At 40.8% G+C, this 19,408-nt stretch overlaps 1 protein-coding gene across 6 annotated transcripts in view; it reads right to left on the bottom strand.

The window, feature by feature from the left end:
* Positions 1-19,408, bottom strand: part of RPS6KA3 (ribosomal protein S6 kinase A3) — a 159,357-nt gene that overhangs the window by 94,647 nt on the left and 45,302 nt on the right. For 2 of the 6 annotated variants that reach the window (XM_070784984.1, XM_070784983.1), the window contains exon 1: positions 16,700-16,778. The exons of 2 other annotated variants lie outside the window; for them this stretch is intronic. Coding sequence is in view for 1 of the 4 variants with exons in the window: in XM_070784987.1 (XP_070641088.1) it covers positions 16,700-16,768 (69 nt within the window). In the remaining 3 variants the exon portion in view is untranslated. Of the gene's footprint in view, positions 1-16,699; positions 17,011-19,408 lie in introns of those variants that run through there. 2 more of the 6 variants (XM_070784987.1, XM_070784986.1) reach the window with 2 other exon arrangements.

Here is a 19,408-nt window from a genome sequence, read left to right as displayed (position 1 = left end):
CCTAACATGTCTCTATCAAGCATGATGCTGGTTACTGGTTTTAGACTATTTTTTAATAACATTAATGACACACTCTTTTATTTCTATTTCACTGTTTTAAATGGATAATAGTGAATTTTGTCTAATGCTTTCTCAACTTTTCCCCTAACTTTTTAATTAGAAATGATTATATATTCACAGGAAGTTGCAAAAACAATACAGAGGTCCCATATACCCTTAACCCAATGGTTACATCTTACACAACTTCCTGTCAAAGACCAGGAAATTTATACTGGTACAATGCCCAGACCTTACTCAGATATCACTGGTTTTACAGGTTCTCACGTGTGTGTCTGTGCACTCATGTTACACATTTTATCACATGTATAGATTCTTGTATCTACCACCAGAGTAAAGATACCAGTTCTTTACCACCAGGATCCTGTGTGTTGCCCTTTTATAACCATTCACCTCTCCCTCACCCTTCTTCCTAACCCTGGCAACCACTAATCTAGTCTCCATTTCTACAATTTTGTCATTTCAAGAATTTTATATAAATAGAATCATATGGTATGTACCTTTTCCCCACTCAGCATGAATTCCCTTGAGTGTGTATCAATAATTCATTCCTTTTAGTTTAGTAGTATTCCAGTATACCACAGTGGGAACATACCACAGCTTGTTTAACCATCCACCCATTGAAGGACATTTGCCAACTTTCGGATATCACAAATCAAGCTGCTGTGAACATGTATGTACAGACTTCTGTGTGGACAAGCATTTTCAGTTCTCTGGGACATATGTCCAGGAATGCGACTGCTGGGTTGTATAGTAAGTGTATGTTTAGTTTTTGAAGAGATGGCCAAAGTTTTCCAGAAAGGCTGTATCATTTTACTGCCCCATCAACAACATGAGATAGCCAGTCTGTCCACATCCTCACCAACACTAAGTAGTGTTAGTATTTTTCATTTTGGCTATTTGTTAGGGAAATTAAATAAATAGTCTTGATTAGGCTTCAGAGACAAAGCAGAGTAGGCCTCTGACCTTACTTCTAACCTGCCTGGACACTGCCCATATGGTGAGCTGACTGTGAATAATTGCCTGCTGTGAGTGCAAGACTTGCAGCACCATATATAAGATGGGGGAGGAATCTTGAGATTATTGTGCCCCTGGAGGGGGCCTGGGCAACCAAGCCCCAGGCTTAGCAACATTCAATTTTTACATGACAAAACCAACAGCTTTAACATAAAACCAGAGCTGCAATTTCGTCACACATTGATGATGAAATCAGTTTGCATCCTGGGATTATAAATGGGAATCCTGAATCCTGAACTGCAATCTTTGGTCTCACCCATGGACCAGACGCCCTGCCTGGGACCCTTTCCCAATTGGGACTCCAGATGTGCTGACATGGGACTTCCCAGCATTGTTTAAGTCTGGATATTGGTCAAAACCCAATTTGGTGATGTATTCTCTGCTCTTGCTATTTCTCTTTTAATATTAGTTTATTGAAAGTTAAGCTAGATAATTCTCTACTATTTGTATTATTTATTTGTATATAATGAGTGGCTTGTTTTGTTAACAAATCCTTTGAACCTGAGACCAAAGTGAAAACTTTCAGCAAAACAGTATTCTAAAAGGCATGTAGATATCCCTCACTGTGGTTTTAATTTTCATTTCTCTGATAGCTAACCATGTTGACATGTTTTCATATGCTTATTTGTTTTCCATATATCCTCTTTGATGAAATGTCTGGACATTTCTAATTGGACTATTTTCCTTTGTTATTGTTAGATTTTGAAAGTTCTTGTATATATTCTAGATACAAGTCCTGTCTCAGAAATACGTGTACAAATACTTTTTCACACCATCTGTAACCTGTCTTTTCATCTCTGTAACAGGATCTTCTTCATAGAGCAAACATTATAAATTTTGATGAAGTCCAATTTATTTTCTTTTATAGGTTGTGCTTTTGGAATCTGGTCTATGAACCCTTCCCTCAGCCCACGGTCCTGAAGATTTTCTCATATCTAAATTCTAAATGTTTTATAGTTTTATAGTTAAATCCATGATATACTTTTGATTAATTTTTGTATAAAGATTAAGGTTTAGGTTGATGAATTTTTTCATCTTGCATGTCACTTGCTAATAGAGACTATTTTTTAATTTCTTCCTTTCCAATCTGTTTGTCTTTAATCATGTGTTTTGCACATTTTAAATATGTTTCTTCAACTGTTTAACACAGTGGACTACATCAACTGATTTTTGAATACTGAATCAGTCTTACATCCTTGGAATACAACCCACTTGGGTCATGGTGTATAGTTCTTTTTATATTACTAATATTTTGTTGAGGATTCTGTGTCTATATTTCTAAGGGTACTGATGTGTAGTTTTCTTTTCTGTACTGTCTTTATGTTTTGGTATCAGGGTAACACTGGCCTCAAAAGATGACTTGTGATGTTTCCCCATCTATTTTCTGGAAGAAAATATGTAGAATTCATGTTATTCTTGATGTTCCAGATCGTTCTTTTATCACTTCCTTTCTGCTTGAAGAACTACCTGCAGTCATTCTTTCACAGTCTTACTACAGACACATTCTCACAGCTTCCCTTCATCTGAGACTGCTTTGGTCGCACTTTCATGATAGAAGGATATTTTCACTAAGTATAGAATTTGGAGTTGCCAGTTCTTTTCTTTCAGTACTTAAAATACAGTGTGCCTTTTCTATCTGGCTTCCATCATTGTTCCCCTGTAAGTAACAGTTCATTTCCAACTGCTTTAAGATTCTTTGTCATTTAGTTTGATTTTTTTTAAAAATTTAATTGTAAAATACATGTAACATAAAATTTAACATCTTAACTATTTTTTAGTGTACAGTTCAGTATGTTAAGCATATCCACATTGTTGTGCAACCAATCTTGAGAATTTTTTCATCTTGCAAAATTTAAACTCTATAGCCATTAAATAATTTCACATTTCCAAAGGTTTGATTTTGATGTGTCTAGGTGTGGATTACTTAGGTTTACCTTATGTGGGGTTCAATCAGCTTCTTGAATCTGTAGGTTTGCATCTTTTGCCAAATTGGGGAAATTTCAGGCATTATTTCTTCAAGTCCACCTTTTTTCTCTAGCTCTAAGATTGTGGTGATATGAATATTAAATCTCCTGTTAATGTTCCCCAGACCCCTGAGATACTCATTTAATTTATGGTTTATTTTTACTCTGATATTCAGATTGAGCAATTTCTACCACTCTATCTTCAGTTTTATTGATTCTTTTCCAGTCATCTCCATTCTTTTTTGTTTGGGTGTGCCACATGTGAGATCTTAGTTCCCTGACCAGGGATCAAACCTATGCCCCTTGCAGTGGAAGCCCAGATTCTTAACCACTGGACTGCCAGGGAAGTCCCTCTGTTCCTCTGTTGAGCCCATGCAGTAAGTTTATTTTGGTTATTGTACTTTTTGGTTCCAAAATGTCAATTTTCTGCTTTATTTCTTTTCTGAGACTAATTCATTTGTTTCAAATTTTTATACTGGCTGTTTTAAAATCCTTGTTAGACAACCAACATCTAAAGCATCTGACTATTGGTATCTGGTGCCTTTTTTTCTCATTCATGGTATGATTTTCCTAGTTCTTAAGCAAACTTCAACTGCAATAATGGACATTTTGGAGAATTTAAGACTCTAGATCCTATTTACTCTTTTTTAGCAGGCAGTCTACCAGCTGAGGTGTAGTGTGAGGGCAGGGTGAGTGTGTATGTTCAGCTTCCTGCTGGGCTCCGCCAACACCACCCTGGCAAAAGTAGAGCAATGACTCACACTGCCTTTTTGCAGATGGGTGGGATGGAAGTTCAGCTTCACTCTTGTTCCTAGTGAAAGTGGGGCACCAACCCGCACCACCCCATTGCCACAGAGTAGGGGTGTAAGCTCAGCTCCCTGACAGATCCCACTGACAGTAGGGAGAGGGGAAGTGGAGGGTTGACTCACACTGCTTCATTCCTGCAAGACAGAGAGGAAAGTTCAGCTCCCTTAAAGACCCAGCTGACAACAGGAGAGGGGAGAGGGGGGACTGGAGTGCCAATCAGCCCTGTCATCCAACACTGTTTTGCCTTGTAGCTGCCAGATGGGGGTGGCACCTGGGCCTTACTGCATCAGGGGAGGGGGAAGCAGTGTTGACTAGGCCACCTCCAACCATCTTGCTCTACCTTGTTGATGCTGGGTGAGGGTGAAGGCTCAACACTTCACTAACACAGGGCAGTGGGGAGGTTTAGCCAGGACTAGCCTCGCCTCACACCACCTTGTTATGTCTCACTTCTTTCAGGTTGGGGTGGAGGCTCAGTGGTTGCTGGACCCACAGACACTACTCTAGTGAGAACACCACCTCCTTCTGTATGGAGTGGGACAGGGGTGGCGGTGAGAGAATATTAGGTCCCTGCACAACCTGCCAAAACCACCCAGCAGGGGGAATCAAAGTGCTGTCTGCTTTTGCTAGGCAGGAAGGGAAGATGAGGTCCCTCAGCTGCCCAGCCAACACCATGGGGTGGAGGAATCCAAGTACTGCCACTTGCTGCTTAGGAAGTAGGGTGGGGTTTTTCTGTTGGTGTTTGGCTATAGTAGGGTGGGTGTTGCCAAAAAGGTTTACTGTTGTTAGCCTACCCTTCCCCCCCACAGTCTGGTTAAAGAGAATTGGCTTTTCTTGGAGTCCATTTTGTCTGTGCCTGTTGTTGGTTCCAGGTTTGAGGCTTTTACAACACCCTCCAGGATATATGGGAGGTGATAAGAACACCCAGAAAACTTACTATCTGTGTCATTCCTTTAGTCTCAAAGTCTGCAGGCAGTCTGCCTTCTTATTTCCACATTTCAGAGTGTTTCTGTGCTTGTTTGTTAGGTGTTTTAGTTGTAAAGGAAGACCTAAGGGGAAAAAAAAAAAAAGACTCCTCCATCTTGGCATAAACAGAAGTCTCTTCCAAATGACTACTTTTTATGTTGAAATAACATGTGTGTGTGTGTGTATACATGTTAAAAGAAACTTTATTGGGTGTCTGGGGTAATAACATTTATTTTCTAAGTTTCCACATTATGGTTAAAAATGCACTATGGAAAACTGCTACAACATCATAAATCATAATTTCCCCCTAAAGATCCAATTATGTTTATATTGTTCCTAGCAAACTTAGCTCGCTTCATGTTATTCAACTGTCTGTCCACCTCAATAATTTCACATTGTAATATTCCAAAGGAAAGAACTCTATTCATTATCACCTAGAAATATGCTACACAAACTCAGAACAGCCAGGGGGGAAAGATCACTTTAAAACTCATTTTGAGCTCTTCTTTTTAATAATCTAAAGCAAATTTTATTTTTAACTTGCCAGTGACACCTCTAAGTAACTCCCCTTACTGCTACCAACATCCATTTTGATAGCTATTCTTCTTGAATTATACGAAGAGCCAACAGGAACTTGAAGGAAAGAAGGCAAACAGGGGTTTTGCTTTGCATTTTTACTTCTTTAAATGAAACATCTGTATATCTCACATTAAGAGATGGACTCTTGAAAATTCGTTTATTTATATTTAATTTCAGAGATTGTAGACTTTTTGTTTTGATTGGTCTTCGATTTATTGCTATAGTCTTGCTTTAAGTAAGAAACTATAGTATAACAAGACTGAAGGCTGAAGGGACTGTAAGGAAAAATATCACCTCAATTTTTGCTTTCTTTCTATAATTTTTTAAAATTAATCTTTTACTCCTAGATGTGTTTCTTTAGAAACTCTGCTCTAGCTGGGAGGTGGGCCCAGGTGATGAGGTAGCCTAAGATATTTCCACAGAATGTAGGTCTCTATTCACTCAGTTGGAAAGCTATTTAGAAAAAGCTTTTTATCACATCTAAAAATGAAGCAAATCTTTTAAAAGTACAAACTGAAACTAAGTTTTCTGAGAACAATGTATATAGCATGACATAGGTAAGCATCTTCTATATTAACATTAGAGTAAAACTCCATTTAAGTTCCCTAATCAGCAACAAAACATGCGCAAGAATTATGGATACAAGCAGACAATGAACACATGAAAAATCCTTCACATCCTCAATTCATTAGAGAAATGTAAATCAAAACCACAATGAGATACCACTTTCACACAAACAGGGTAGTTATAATGAAAAAACAATAACAAGTGTTGGTGAGGATGTGGAGAAACTGAAACTCTCATACACTGCTGATGGGAATGTAAAACGGTACAAGTTCAGTTCAGTCTACTCCCTCAGTTGTGTCTGATTCTTTGTGACCCCATGGACTGCAGCATGCCAGGCCTCCCTGTCTATCACCAACTCCCAGAGTTTACTCAAACTCATGTCCATTGAGTCGGTGATGCCATTCAACTCATCCTCTGTCGTCCCCTTCTCCTCCCACCTTCAATATTTCCCAGAATCAGGGTCTTTTCAAATGAGTCAGTTCTTCTAATCAGATGGCCAAAATATTGGAGTTTCAGCTTCAGCATCAGTCCTTTCAATGGTACAAACCAGTTGGAAAACAATTTGCCAGTTTTTCAAAAAATTAAATACAGACTTACCATATGACACAGCAATTCCACTCCTAGGCATATACCCAAGAGAACTGAAAACATATTCACATAAAAACTTGTAGACAAATGTTCACAGCATTTATAATAGCCCAAAGTGGAAACAATTCAAATGCCCATCAACAGATAAATGGTTAAACAAAATTGCTATAACCATGCAACAGAATATTACTCAGCCATAAAAGTGAAGCACTGATACATATGCTACAGCACTGATGAACCCTGAAAACATTGTTAAATGAATGATGCCAGACACAAAGGCCACATATCATATAATTCCATTAATATGAAATGTCCATAAGAGACTAATCTACAGAGACAGAAATTAGATTATTAGTCACCAGGGGCTGGGGGAAGGAGTGAATAGGGAGTAACTGGCTAACAAGTATGGGATTTTGGGGGTGATGAAAAAGTTATGAAATCAGATAGTGATGATGGTTGCACAACTTTTTGAATATACTAAAGACTACTGAATTACATACTTCATAAGAGTGAAATGTTGTGGCATATAAATCATATCTCAATTTTTTAAAAAGATTAACTGGGGCTCTTTAACCTAACAGTTAAAAAAACCCAAAGGGTGAAAAAAAAGCCACCAATGATTGTGTAACGTTTCTTTAAATTTCCTTTTCTTTCACTGTAGCAAGATAATTGGCAACTTTTTCAGGCTCAGTCAGACCCTGTTTTCTGGCACTCTGAGGGAAAGTTAAATAGATTTTTTTCTGAAAAGAAGATGCAAATATAAAGAGGTAATGATTTAATAAGCTGCAATTAAAAAACAGCAGTTATTCAAGCACACACCTAGGGGCTTCTGTATGGAGAGGGGTTAAGTTACATCTGGGCAAACCTCCTTTTTCAAGTACAGTAGTTTTTGTTTCAAATTCTCACTTGTAAGACAGCTTAAAAATTGTAAAAATTTCCCATACAATGTCAAAAATGCTGTTTCTCAAGCCAGCTCACAGGTTATTTTATCCAAGCTCTATTTGAAGAGTAATATCCATTTTGCTTTTCTAAGTCTACCTATACATTCCCATAAAAACATGTGCTCAGTACAAACCATATGGACCCTTTCTCCCTTAGGAGGAGATGTCATTTTGACTCAGTCACTCACCTATATGCTGTTCTCAACCAAAGCCGGGCAGTCTAGCGGAAAATCAATGGAATTTTCAATCTGTGAGACTTGGTGTTTGAACTCTGCCTCCTCCACTTAATAGCTGTGCAATCATGAGCAAGTTACTTAACCTCTCTAGGCTTCAGTTTCCTCATCTGTAAGTTGAGGTTAATTACATCTATCTCATTCAAGTTGATACACACAAAGCGTCTAGTCAAAGAAAACAGAGAGAGTTGTTAGTCGCTCAGTCACGTCCGACTCTTTGCGACCCTGTGGATGATAGCCCACCAGGCTCCTCCATCCATGGGATTTTCCAGGCAAGAACACTGGAGTAGGTTGCCATTTCCTCCTCCAGGGGATCTTCCTGACCCAAGGACCAAACCCAGGTCTCTTGCATTGTAGGCAGACTCTTTACCATGTGAGCCACCAGGGAAACCCCAGTCAAAGAAAAGGCATTCAGTAAATGTTAATTTCTAAGACGTATCAATCTACTTTCCCAGTATTTATTAGTACAGTATAGTGAACAAAAGGCACCATTTCGGATTGCCAAATTTCCCCAATGCTTCGATGTTACCACTTGAATGAGAATGTCACTGTAAAATTAGTAGAGTTGTATAAATTGCAGAATGGTTATTTGAGGTACATGTACCACTTATCGAAATCTTCAGGGTAGAAGACAGACAAGACAAAGCTGATTAAACATAATTTGAAAAAGCATATTCAATATACTTTTCATTTAGAAAAAGCATATTCAATATACTTTTCATTTAGAAAAAGCATTAAGCCTATTAAGTTTAAAATACAAGCAATAGAAGGTAGGGTTGAAAAACACTGGTGTAGAAAAAAGGATTCAACTTGTATTCTATATCTAGAATTGTACTGTTGTATGTGGTAGCCAATAGCCACAGGTTACTATTAAAATTTTAATTAAAGTTAATTTAAAAAATTCAGTTCCTCATACTAGCCACATTTCAAGTGCTCAATAGCCACATGTGGCTAGTGGCGACCAAACAGTGCCTGTCTAGAAGTTGTTTAAGTGAATCTCTATCATTTTATATTGTTTTCAGATACACTCCTCTGCTCCTAAATGTGAAGAAGCAAAATAAGATCCTGCATAACTGAGGTTTTTAGTACAGATTCTACAAGATTTCTGGAGTGACGATATCTCCACAAACACTGCACTTGAGATGTACTTCAATCTCTTAATGTCAAAATGAACTTTTGTTTCAGGTTATCATTTGACATCTGCTTCTAACTCATATCAAATGACTAAACCAAGTTTCCTATAACAAGTTTTGTGGCCCAAAGGATTAGAGGTAAGCTCACAGAAATCTAGATGACCAGGTCAGAAATGAAGATGAGATCATCATCACATGTAAGATTATAAAAATCAATTCACACGGTGGATAAAACATAATTAGTTTTTAAGGTATGTAAGAGACCATGGATAGAATATTAGTTAAGACAGGCAAATCTGACTTAAGTTATGCTACTGCTATAATTCTATTTATACTAATAGAGGAAAAGAATAATAGGAAGCATAAAAATGCTTTTGGATTTACACATAAATGTATGGTTATGTAATATTCAGGGAACTAGCACTGTTTCATGGGGAACACACACACACACACACACACACACACACACACACACACAAATACCCTCCAAAAGACAATGTGGAGAGCTGACTCCAGGTGGGACAGCAGGCTAGCTTTCAGTCTTGCAGCCGGCTGATCTTTAGTTCATTCACATTTCTTTCTAGCTGACACCTTCAGGAGAAGAAGGTAAAGATTCAGAGTAGGTAATGCCAGTAATTGAGTTATTCCGCTATGGTAGGTTGAAACAAAATCAACTTGTTAGTAGGTAATATGTCCATCAAACATCCCTGATTCCAGAGGTATGTGTACATGATGGTCAGAGATCAGAAAAAGGCTAAGAAAGTTATTTTACATTATTTGTGAAAGTTTTAGTCACTCAGTTGTGTCCAACTCTTTGCAATCTCATGGACTGTAGCCCTCCAGGCTCCTCTGTCCATGGAATTCTCCAGGCAAGAATACTGGAGTGGGTTGCCATTCCCTTCTCCAGGGCATCTTCCCAACCCAGGGATCAAATCTGGGTCTCCTGCATTGCAGGCTGATTCTTTACCATCTGAGTCACCAGGGAAGCCCTTACATTATTTAGTAAGCTGTAAGTGTAAATTTTTTAAAAGATGAAGTAACAATATTCCCAAGTTAAAAACAGCTGCATCAAAATATTATTAATCCTAGCTATTTTCTAATAACTGTAAGTTTGAAGCAATTAATTAAAAAAGAATGGGACAGGTAGACAGACTGACAGCAGCATTAAGTAGCAAGTGATAAATTTTTTAAAAACTCTGAATATTAAAAATAAGTTACACAGCAAGTCAATAAGAGGGCCATTTAGTAGGGGTAATTAGCTTGATATTAAGATAGAATATGACCACTAATTGTAGAACATTGGCTTTTAAAAGTTTAAATTATTTAAAACTTTAATTTAAATTATTGTATTTAAATTTTAGTCCACTATTAAGATGGAAAATTGTTACACAAATTAATTTAGAAAGACTTCAAAATGAAACAAAAACTTTTGACAGTTACAGAAAAAAAAGCTTTGATACAGTCAATTAAACATAACAGCCTGTTTCCAGGCAATACTGGATCCTATTACTACAGTTATCAGACTTTCCAAAATTGTGTTCTGCAAAGCACTTATGTCCTTTGAGACTTCAATAGATGGTTCACGAAAAAAGGGTGCTGACATCAAGTCTCAAATGCTTTGAGATATTTCCTTTTTGCAGATTCATCATGTACATCATCATCTTAAATTTCTAAGATGTTGGACAGTAAAGACATTGGTCACATCTCATTTAACTCCACAACCCTCAAATTTACTTGATTATGTCATGATGCTGTGTGTGTGTGTGTGTGTGTGTGTGTGTGTTGGAGGGAGAAGATGGTTGTTGGGACACAGACACATTTTGCAAATTTTCAGAGACTTCTCAGTTGAAAATACCATATGCACTATTGAAAGTTGCTTATGTACCAGTATCACATAACAGAATAAAGTCCAAAGGATTGTATTTCTAGACAGGAAAACCCAGCTACTCATGGCATAATCAAATAACCAAAACAAACATGGTTATAGTAATGGGGAGGGAGGTGTGCAGTATTAATTTCTGTCCCTAAAAAAGGAAACTAACAGAAGTGACCCTAAAATATAAAAAGACGCACACATTTTGCTTTGTTACTTTTTAGAGTTAAAGTTCTACCTATTGATACTACGTATTAAGTTTATTTCTTCACAGACACACCTCCTTCAAGAGGCTGACATATACAGTATATCATATTTCATCAATTACTAGATACCATCATGTGTTAAGATACACTATTATTTTATATATCACTAAGGGAAAAAAACTACTAACTAAATGACATGCCATGGATTGTGAGAGGGCTTCCAATTTAAGCATTACTGAAATATGAACATACTTTCTTTTCTTCCTTCCACACATACTCCTCAAAATGTTCTTTATCTGTTTCCCCCTTTAAAGACACTATCGAAGAGGGGAACAATACAAAAAAGGGTAAGATTCAAGAGATTTCTGTTCACCTTACCCTTATAATTATATTCCGATATTACAAAGGTTCTTTTAAAACAGGTCAACCAAATAAACCATTTTCAATTGTTCTGTTTGATTCTGGAAAAATTACCCCAGGAAAAAAATACAGAATTTACTAAAATAGTTCTGTTTGAGAGATGATTCATTATAACTATTAAACACTTAAACCATGTACTGAACCAAATGCTTTACATATATTATCACATTAATATTGTGATAATACATATATTATCACAATAATTAATTAAATTATCATTTAATTCCCATCACAACCCAATAAAGTAGGTATTATTTTTATGCCTATTTTACAGATTAGAATGTTAAAGCATAGAGATTTTAAATAACTTGCATAAGATTACAAAGATATTAAGTGGTAGAGGCAGGGCTCAAACCCAGATCTTCATGGCTCCAAAGTCTGTTCTTTAACACTTTGCCATACATTCAAATTATCCCACAAAGTGGAATAAGTAAAATTGAAATATTTAATTGCTAGTAACTAACTTATTTGCTTGAAATAGCCAAATGCACTGAATGATAGTTATGTTTTATATGGATACATTTATACTGTTTTATATAACATATATATTTGTGTTTGTTTTGTTAACTGACACACTTTACTTAACAATTAAGATTTAGTTATCTTGCTATTTGGTATAAAATTGAAAAACTAGAGTAACTGAGATTCGATAATTGTTCCAGATTAATGACACAGGAAACTGTTACCAACTCCTAAGGTGGCAGGGGATGTGGTGCCGGTGTAACTCTAATGTCAAGTATTAAAATGCAATTACTTGTTTTTTCTCTTCCTATTACGTGAAATAGGGAGTGGGATGTATAAAATATTACATTTACTCACTTGCATTCCAATGCTTTAAAACTTGTTATCCACCAAAAAACATAAACAACTGAGCACTATTACACTCAAGCATTACCAAGAGACCACCAAGATGTCACTGTTGTACACTGTAACCTGAAAGCACTGGGTCTAAGACACTCAGTCTGCACTGGACAAGCTGGGCCACGCGAGGCCACCCATCGTCCACAGCCCAACAGACCACATGTCCCCGAGTATGGAACTCTAGAGTGAATTCTTTTCAATGATCACAATGGCATACATTTTTTAATGGATGATAAATTAAAAAAAAATCTTTACAACAACTCTTTTGCAATTCAGACTTCTGATAAATGATCTGCTATATTTTTGATCATTCTATAATTTACCAAATGTCATGTCCTTGGTCAAGGGTGCACATCCCAATTATGCCACTCTTTTCATATAAAAATAAGATATACTCATTGTGATTTCCAGAAACAATGATGAAAAGGCAGTCTGCCTATACCTGTTTAATTGGATAGGCTTCTCTCTTTATCTTAAAATTTAAGTGTATCAAAGAAGTTTCTCATTTTGGATTAACCCCATTAGTATAGGATCAAGCTGCCAAAATAAAGCAAAGTTTCCTAAATTTAGTTTTTAAAAACTGATATTTAATATTATAACCACCGAAAACAGCAAAGTGTTCAATAATGTGTCACAGTTACTCGACAGTTGACATGTAACAATACCTGTCCTCTCCTCAGATCTTCACTTGGGGGAAAGAAAAAAACCTGAAAAGTGGTAAAAATGAAACAGGAAAAGGAAAAGAAACTTAATAAAACATTTTTTTCAAAATCAAAGATCACACTTTAATAGAATGTTTTTCCCTACAGATGAAATATAAGAAATTTAATATTGATATAGTGGAAATACTATAGAATCCAATATCATCTATGAGATCACAAATGGTTGCACATCCAGTGAAGATGGTTTCCAAAACAAGGGTCTTGTTTTTTTGTAAATATTTATATAGTTAATATTTTTCAATGCATTATGGGTACATTTTATTTAAAGGAATTCAAAGTAGCTATTATATTTTTACATAGCACATTTCTATAAAGCAAAGAGAATCTCCTTAATTTTATTCTTTTTGAAAATTATTCATATTTAGGTTTACTATAATTTATCTTTACTAAAACTGAGAAAGTGTCACTTTAAGTTAGGCTTAAGATTCAGTAAATGTCCCTAAGAGCAGAGGCTGGAGTTTGTAGAACTGATTAGCCACAATCCCTTGATATCCATCTCCTAAACCGTCAAATATTCAAAAACACACTACCATCTTAAATAATTCATTAGAGTTTTGAATTAACCTGGAGCATTTAGGAAGGTATTTTGTTTTTAATCTTGTACCAACCTTGACTTTGCTTACATAGTACTTCCTTTATTAGTCTAAATTTGCTTCTTTAAACATTTGGCATAGTTCTAGCCTATCATGTTCTGACCCATGTTTGAGTTCAACCACAAGGGTTTTTTTGTTTTGAGCACTATGAGACCCATATGAGGTCAAGAAGATATATAAAGGAATCAACAAACTGCCTGTACTTTTGGTGAGGTACTCAGTTCTTTTAAGATTGCTCATATTTCAATTTAAGATTAAAATGGTAATAATACAAATAAGACTGACAATTACCCTATTCCTGACCTTCATAATTAACTCACTGGTCATCTAGGGGGCCTATATTATGTATACGCCAGGCACTGTGTCAAGTGCTAAGGATATAGAGAAGAAAAAAAAAGTCTCAGCTTTGAAGAATTCAGTCTCCTAAGGAAGAGACTATAAATGTAAATCTCTATAGAGAAGGACCCTGAAATCTTTTAGCCTGATGAGAAACATTTTGGTGTTTTTACTCAATGACTTTTTAAAAATGATTTTACTCTAGTAAAATACAATTATTCACTGATAAGAACTTACTGGGGAGAAGATGGCATAATATTAAGTCCAATATTAGACATCCAAATGAAAATTTTCAACCTTCTTCTTACTGGTTTCAATATTTTCAAATTTGTGTCAGAAGTAATTTACTTGAAACAGCTGAATAAGCAAAAGCAATAAAATATCTAAAGGCAATTTGTTAGAATCTAATTTTAATAAATCTAGGCAACACTGGCTCTGATTGAAATACCTTATGCCAGAATTTCAAGAAAATTACTTGAAAATGGCAAGTTGTGGAAACCTATCTGCCAGGGTCTGGAAACCATGACAGTAACTGAAATAAGTAGGCTTTAACAAATGAGACATCTTATAATACCATAATTGTTTCTGAAAAATACATGGCCTCTAACTACTGGCTTATTTGTTTGTACTGATTTTTTTCCACAAAAGATATGAAACATCTACCCTAGTATAAAGTAAAGCACATGAATTATATTCACCCGGCTTTGAATTATGGCTCTGCCATTTACTATTTATAATCTTTGTGCCCTTAACTTCTGAAATCAGTTTGTTAATCTGTAACAACGGAGACCAAGATCCTACTCTGTTGGGGGGATTGGAAGGATAAAATGAAATAGCATGAGCACAGTATCTGGCATATAGTAAGTGCTAAATAAACATCAGTTTTGTGTTTTCTTTAGCTAAATGCATGCTGCATAGAAAAAGGATCAGGTGGAATCTTAAATGACTTTTTTTTTTAACACATTGATAAATGCAAGCAGAAATGTGGACTGATTAAGAGTAGCAAATGTTAACGTTTGCATCTACAAATGAGGCTCAAAGCAAATTCAGTTTCTTTCCACAAGGTAGGCAGTTTGAGAATATACTTTATTAACCTTTTACCTATGGTACTTAAAGCAAAAATTTTTTCTGAAGAAAAAAAAAATGAATGAAAAGAATCCCGGACGCATTGTTTTTTCACACCATCCATTCAAAAGATGATTAAACATTCTAAATTTGATTTCCTTACAAAAAAATTTACAATATTCGACTGGCTAGCAATTTTAAATGAAATTCTCTTAATTTCGCCAGACTTAAAAACCTTATTTCCTTTAAAAAATATATTTTTAGGAAACATCTATCAATGTGTTTTCCATGGAAGAACAGCGTTTCGTTTAGGTTTTAAAAATATGATCCAAGTCGCAAAATGCAAAGCACCAACCGTAAGCACTATTACAATTCTGCTTGTGATAAGGAGAGCAAGTAAACATTTTACTTTATTCAGCAGCGGAGGTGACCAGGCAAAAAGTGCAAAGTGATTTGAACTGATCCCCGACCCCCTCCCCCTCCATTCTACCCAAGAATGCAAGTGTCCCGCATCTCAGATCAAAACTGAGCCTCGGTCTTACTGACGTAACCAGTAACCCTATCCACCTCTCACACTGCGGAGGCCGGCAGGGCAGCGGCTGCCGCCAAGTACACCACTCATCAGAGCCTGCCCCATTCCGCCCCCGCGCTTCAGTCATGCTTTCCAGAAATGGGGTCACTCACTCAGTAACTATCACACACACGCAGCCTATCATCCTGTAATCCCCCAAAGTCCGCTGTGGGGATAGAAGACAGCAAAAAGTCAAGAAGGAAGAATCACAGACGCGCCACCATCAGGAATTGATTTTCCGCTCCGGAGAGGAGCGCTGATGCCTTGGAATGGGTCTTGTCTGGATTATTTTCACAGACCCCGAGTTGGTTCTGGGACAGAAGCGGCTGCGAAGAGCCGGGGGAATTCTGTCTGGCCCTGTTTGGTCATATCGTTTGGGTTTGGGTCACCAGGGTGGGTATCTCAGGGACGGTCACCGGATCCCGGGCGAGGTAAACCAGAAAGCCCTTTACTGCGGCCGCTGATCTCCTTGAATATTCCTGTATCATCTCTGCGGACAGGAAACTCAAGTTAAACTCCAAGAGACGGGGTCCTCAAGCTCAGCGACCTCAGAAACGGGGCGGGGGGGTGGGGGAAATAGGATGGAGAACCTCAGGCTTCCACTTTTTCCTTTGCAGCAGCAAAAACTACTGCGGCAGATGGGAGGGGGGCCAAAAACCCTCGACTGTCCTGCACCCCTTATCCGAAACCCCCCCACAGGTCGCTACCCCTGCCCCGGGCCGTTCCTGCCCACGCGCGCCCGGTGCCCCAGGGTAACCCTGTCCCCTGGCCGGACTCGAGAGTCCCCGCTCTCCAGTGAACCCAATCCACACCCCTCTTGCATCCCCCAAAGTCACCAGGGTCCAGGGAAGCCCCCGACCAGGCAGGGCCAAACTTCCCAACTCCTCGCCGGCCCCCGCTCCGCGTCCTGCTCCCCCCACGCAAAGTTGATGAAAATCGGCTTCTTGCAAAGCCCTGGCGCCCACTCCAAACCCCACGCGCCACCACACCACAGCCCCTCTAGCGAGGGAAGGGAGAGGGGGTGCGGGTGGGAGGAAGAGAAGGACAAACAGATCAACCCCAACTACCCAAACCGGAATCCCGAACCGAGGGGAGAAGCGAGCAGCAGAGGAAGGGGCCGAGTGGCCGGCTCCTGGGAAGAGAGCAAACCGGCGGGGGCGCGGGGAGGGGGCGCGCCGGCCCCAGCCGCCCGGCTGCACTCACCTCAGCGCTGTCGGATGGGCTCTCCACAGCCATCTTCTGCCACGGGTCCGCCAGCTGCGCCAGCGGCATCTTCCCCCCCGGCCCGCCGCCTTCACCGCCTCCTCCCTCCCCGCCCGCCCCGCGGCCGGCCCCGTTCCGTCGCCGCCCGAGCCCCACGGCAGAAGCGGCGGCAGCAGCTGCAGCAGCAACGGCGGCTGCCCGAGAGAGGGCTCGGCGCCGACACCGACCCTCGAACGCCGCGCGCCCGGCTGGAGACGCCCGCGCGCTGAGCAAGAGCCTCGCGCTGCTGCCCGGCACCGGGTCTCGCCCCTTTCTTCCTCTCCTCCTTCCGCCGCCGGGACTACAGCTCCGCCCCCCCCCCCCCCCCCCCGCCGGTTCCCGCGCCCGCTCCCAGCAGAACAGCGGCCCCCGCGCGCTCCCCCACTTCCGCTCACAACATGGCGCCTAAGCGATACCTGTCTCTCAGAGCGAGGCTCGGCCGCCGCCGCCACCGCCGCGCGCACCCGGGGGCGGGGCCTGGGAAGACACGCCCCTGGCCGCGGCGCTCCGCTCGTCCCTCCTTCCTCGCCCCAGCTTCAGCTTCTGGGCCTCGCCTTCTTTCAGGAAGGGCAAGCGGAGAAATCTGGGGGCGTCGGCGCGAGGTGGGGGAAAGAGCGGGAAAGGAGGAGGTGCGAAAGGCTGAGAGTTTCTAAGAGCCACGGGTCCGAGCAGGTTGAAGGCTCCTCAGGGATGTAGAGAATAGTGGTCCCCACCCATCTAGGGAGAGACCGGCGAGGCATAGGGGGTGCGGTACGGTACCAAGGATCCGGGGAGGGGTCGTGGGGTCTTTTCGGCCCGATTCTTCCATGGGTGCATGTGGGCGCGCCGAGTCTATGGGCACGTCTCGTAATGGCCCAGGACCCACCCTCTCCCAGGGTCATATGATGGGCATTCACCTGCCCCTCCACCCCCCACGATGGGGACACAGAAGGCTTCGTGTCCTGGAACCGCTTGGGGCTTCGGCTCTCGGTTTGAGTCAAGGCTCTCCAAACTGACGCTTCTGTGTTATATTATTTTTAATATCTGGAATTACTTCGTCTTGCATGAGTCGACCCCCCCCCCTCCAAGTCCGCAGAGCCCTCGGGCTTCAGGCACGACCCTCCAAGCTCGCCCCCTCCCATCCCTCCCCGGTTCTCCGCAGCCTAAATCTTCACGAAGGAGAAAACAAGGAGGTTCTTTAAGGCTGCCAGTCTCAGCAGAGGTTGGGGAATTATTTTAAAATATCTTGGTGGCAGGAGCCCGGGATTCCTGCTTTTCTGTTGACTTTAAATAAAAGATTAGATTAAAAATCAGGCTGGCGGTGAGTGGAGGAGGGGAGAGAGGGAGGGCTTCTAACTCCTGCCCAAGACAGGGAAGCCCTAGGTTAAGGAATCCCAAGCCCCAGACGGCGAGGCAGCGCCAGAAGACCGGGAGAGCGTGAAGGGAGAGGCCTGGACGTCTGGAGTGGGTGGGGGCGGCGGTTTCGACCCCATGTTCCCGGCGCCAGGTGCCCGGCGAGCTCAGTGCGCCCGGGCAGAATTGTGTAAAAGTCGCCTGGCTGAGTGGAAAGCTACCGCAGCCATTGGCTAACCGCCCTACAAGGAAAAGGAAAAAAGTAAAGGGAAATCTCCAATCTCCAAGCCAGTCAGTGCTTCCATCCCCTCAGGCCTCTGCCCAGGCGTCTGGGTCCTCCCACGCTCGGCGACCACAGCGCGTCCCCCGCTGCGCTCCTGTGCACGCCTCTTAACAGCTCCTTTCATCCTCCAGGGACCCACACACCTGGAGAGCCCTGGCCTTCCTCCCTAACGCAGGTGTGAGGATGAGATTAGAGCCCCACACCTAGCCTCCTAGCCAGGTCTGTGCGGGCGGTGCAAGGTTTCTCTCTGGGCCGAGAGAGGCAGGTGATAGTTTTTTCTGCAGCTTTCGCTGGCACGCCCCTGGGCACAGGCTCGAGGCCCGGGAGCCCTGTGGCCACCTGAAGAGGCTCCATCTGTTCAGGGAGCCTGAGGAGGCGGCCGGAAATCCTCGCTGCGCGCCCTCTCCTGCAGGCTTGGACTCAGGGGGACAGCTCAGGGTTGAGCAACATCTGGGCAGGCTCAGCGTGGTCTGTGGGGTGGGGGTGGGGAGGACGGAGCTCGTGATTTTGTCACCTCCCCCAGCATGCTGATTCAAGTGCTGCAAATCCAATCTGGACCCAAACCTCAGCTAATTTGGCAGCCACCGTCTCTGTAACTCCTGACAGTAAAACCAGCCTGCAGTAGTTTGAAGATAAGAAATTGTATATCGTTTTGCATTTATGCACAAAGTGCCAGATTTATCTTTCATTTATATTGCAAAGCACGTTACCATTCCTTACAGCGAAAAGAAGTCGGTCAGTTTGGTTAGTTTAAGGTAAATTAGTCCCCCGCCCCCAACGGTGATCAATTATTCCAATTAACATTCTTTCTTTAGTAAAAACATACAGTTGAAAAGAGTTATGTGTCTAACACTGTCCAACGCTAAATACTCCACCCAAAGGGTGAGCCAACCTTTTAAAAATAAATCTAGTTGTTTGCATACTGAAAAGTTGATTTCAGTAGGGAGTTGATTCAGAGGAATAACTTTTAAAATAGCGAATTCATCTGAAAAAGTAGTGTGAACAGTGGTCACATTGCAGGAGTTAAGCATTAAATGAACTTAATAATGGGCTAA

This window comes from Bos indicus, chromosome X (genome assembly GCF_029378745.1).
Source record: "Bos indicus isolate NIAB-ARS_2022 breed Sahiwal x Tharparkar chromosome X, NIAB-ARS_B.indTharparkar_mat_pri_1.0, whole genome shotgun sequence".
NCBI lineage: Eukaryota > Metazoa > Chordata > Mammalia > Artiodactyla > Bovidae > Bos > Bos indicus.
This window is presented reverse-complemented; position numbering and strand designations above follow the sequence as displayed.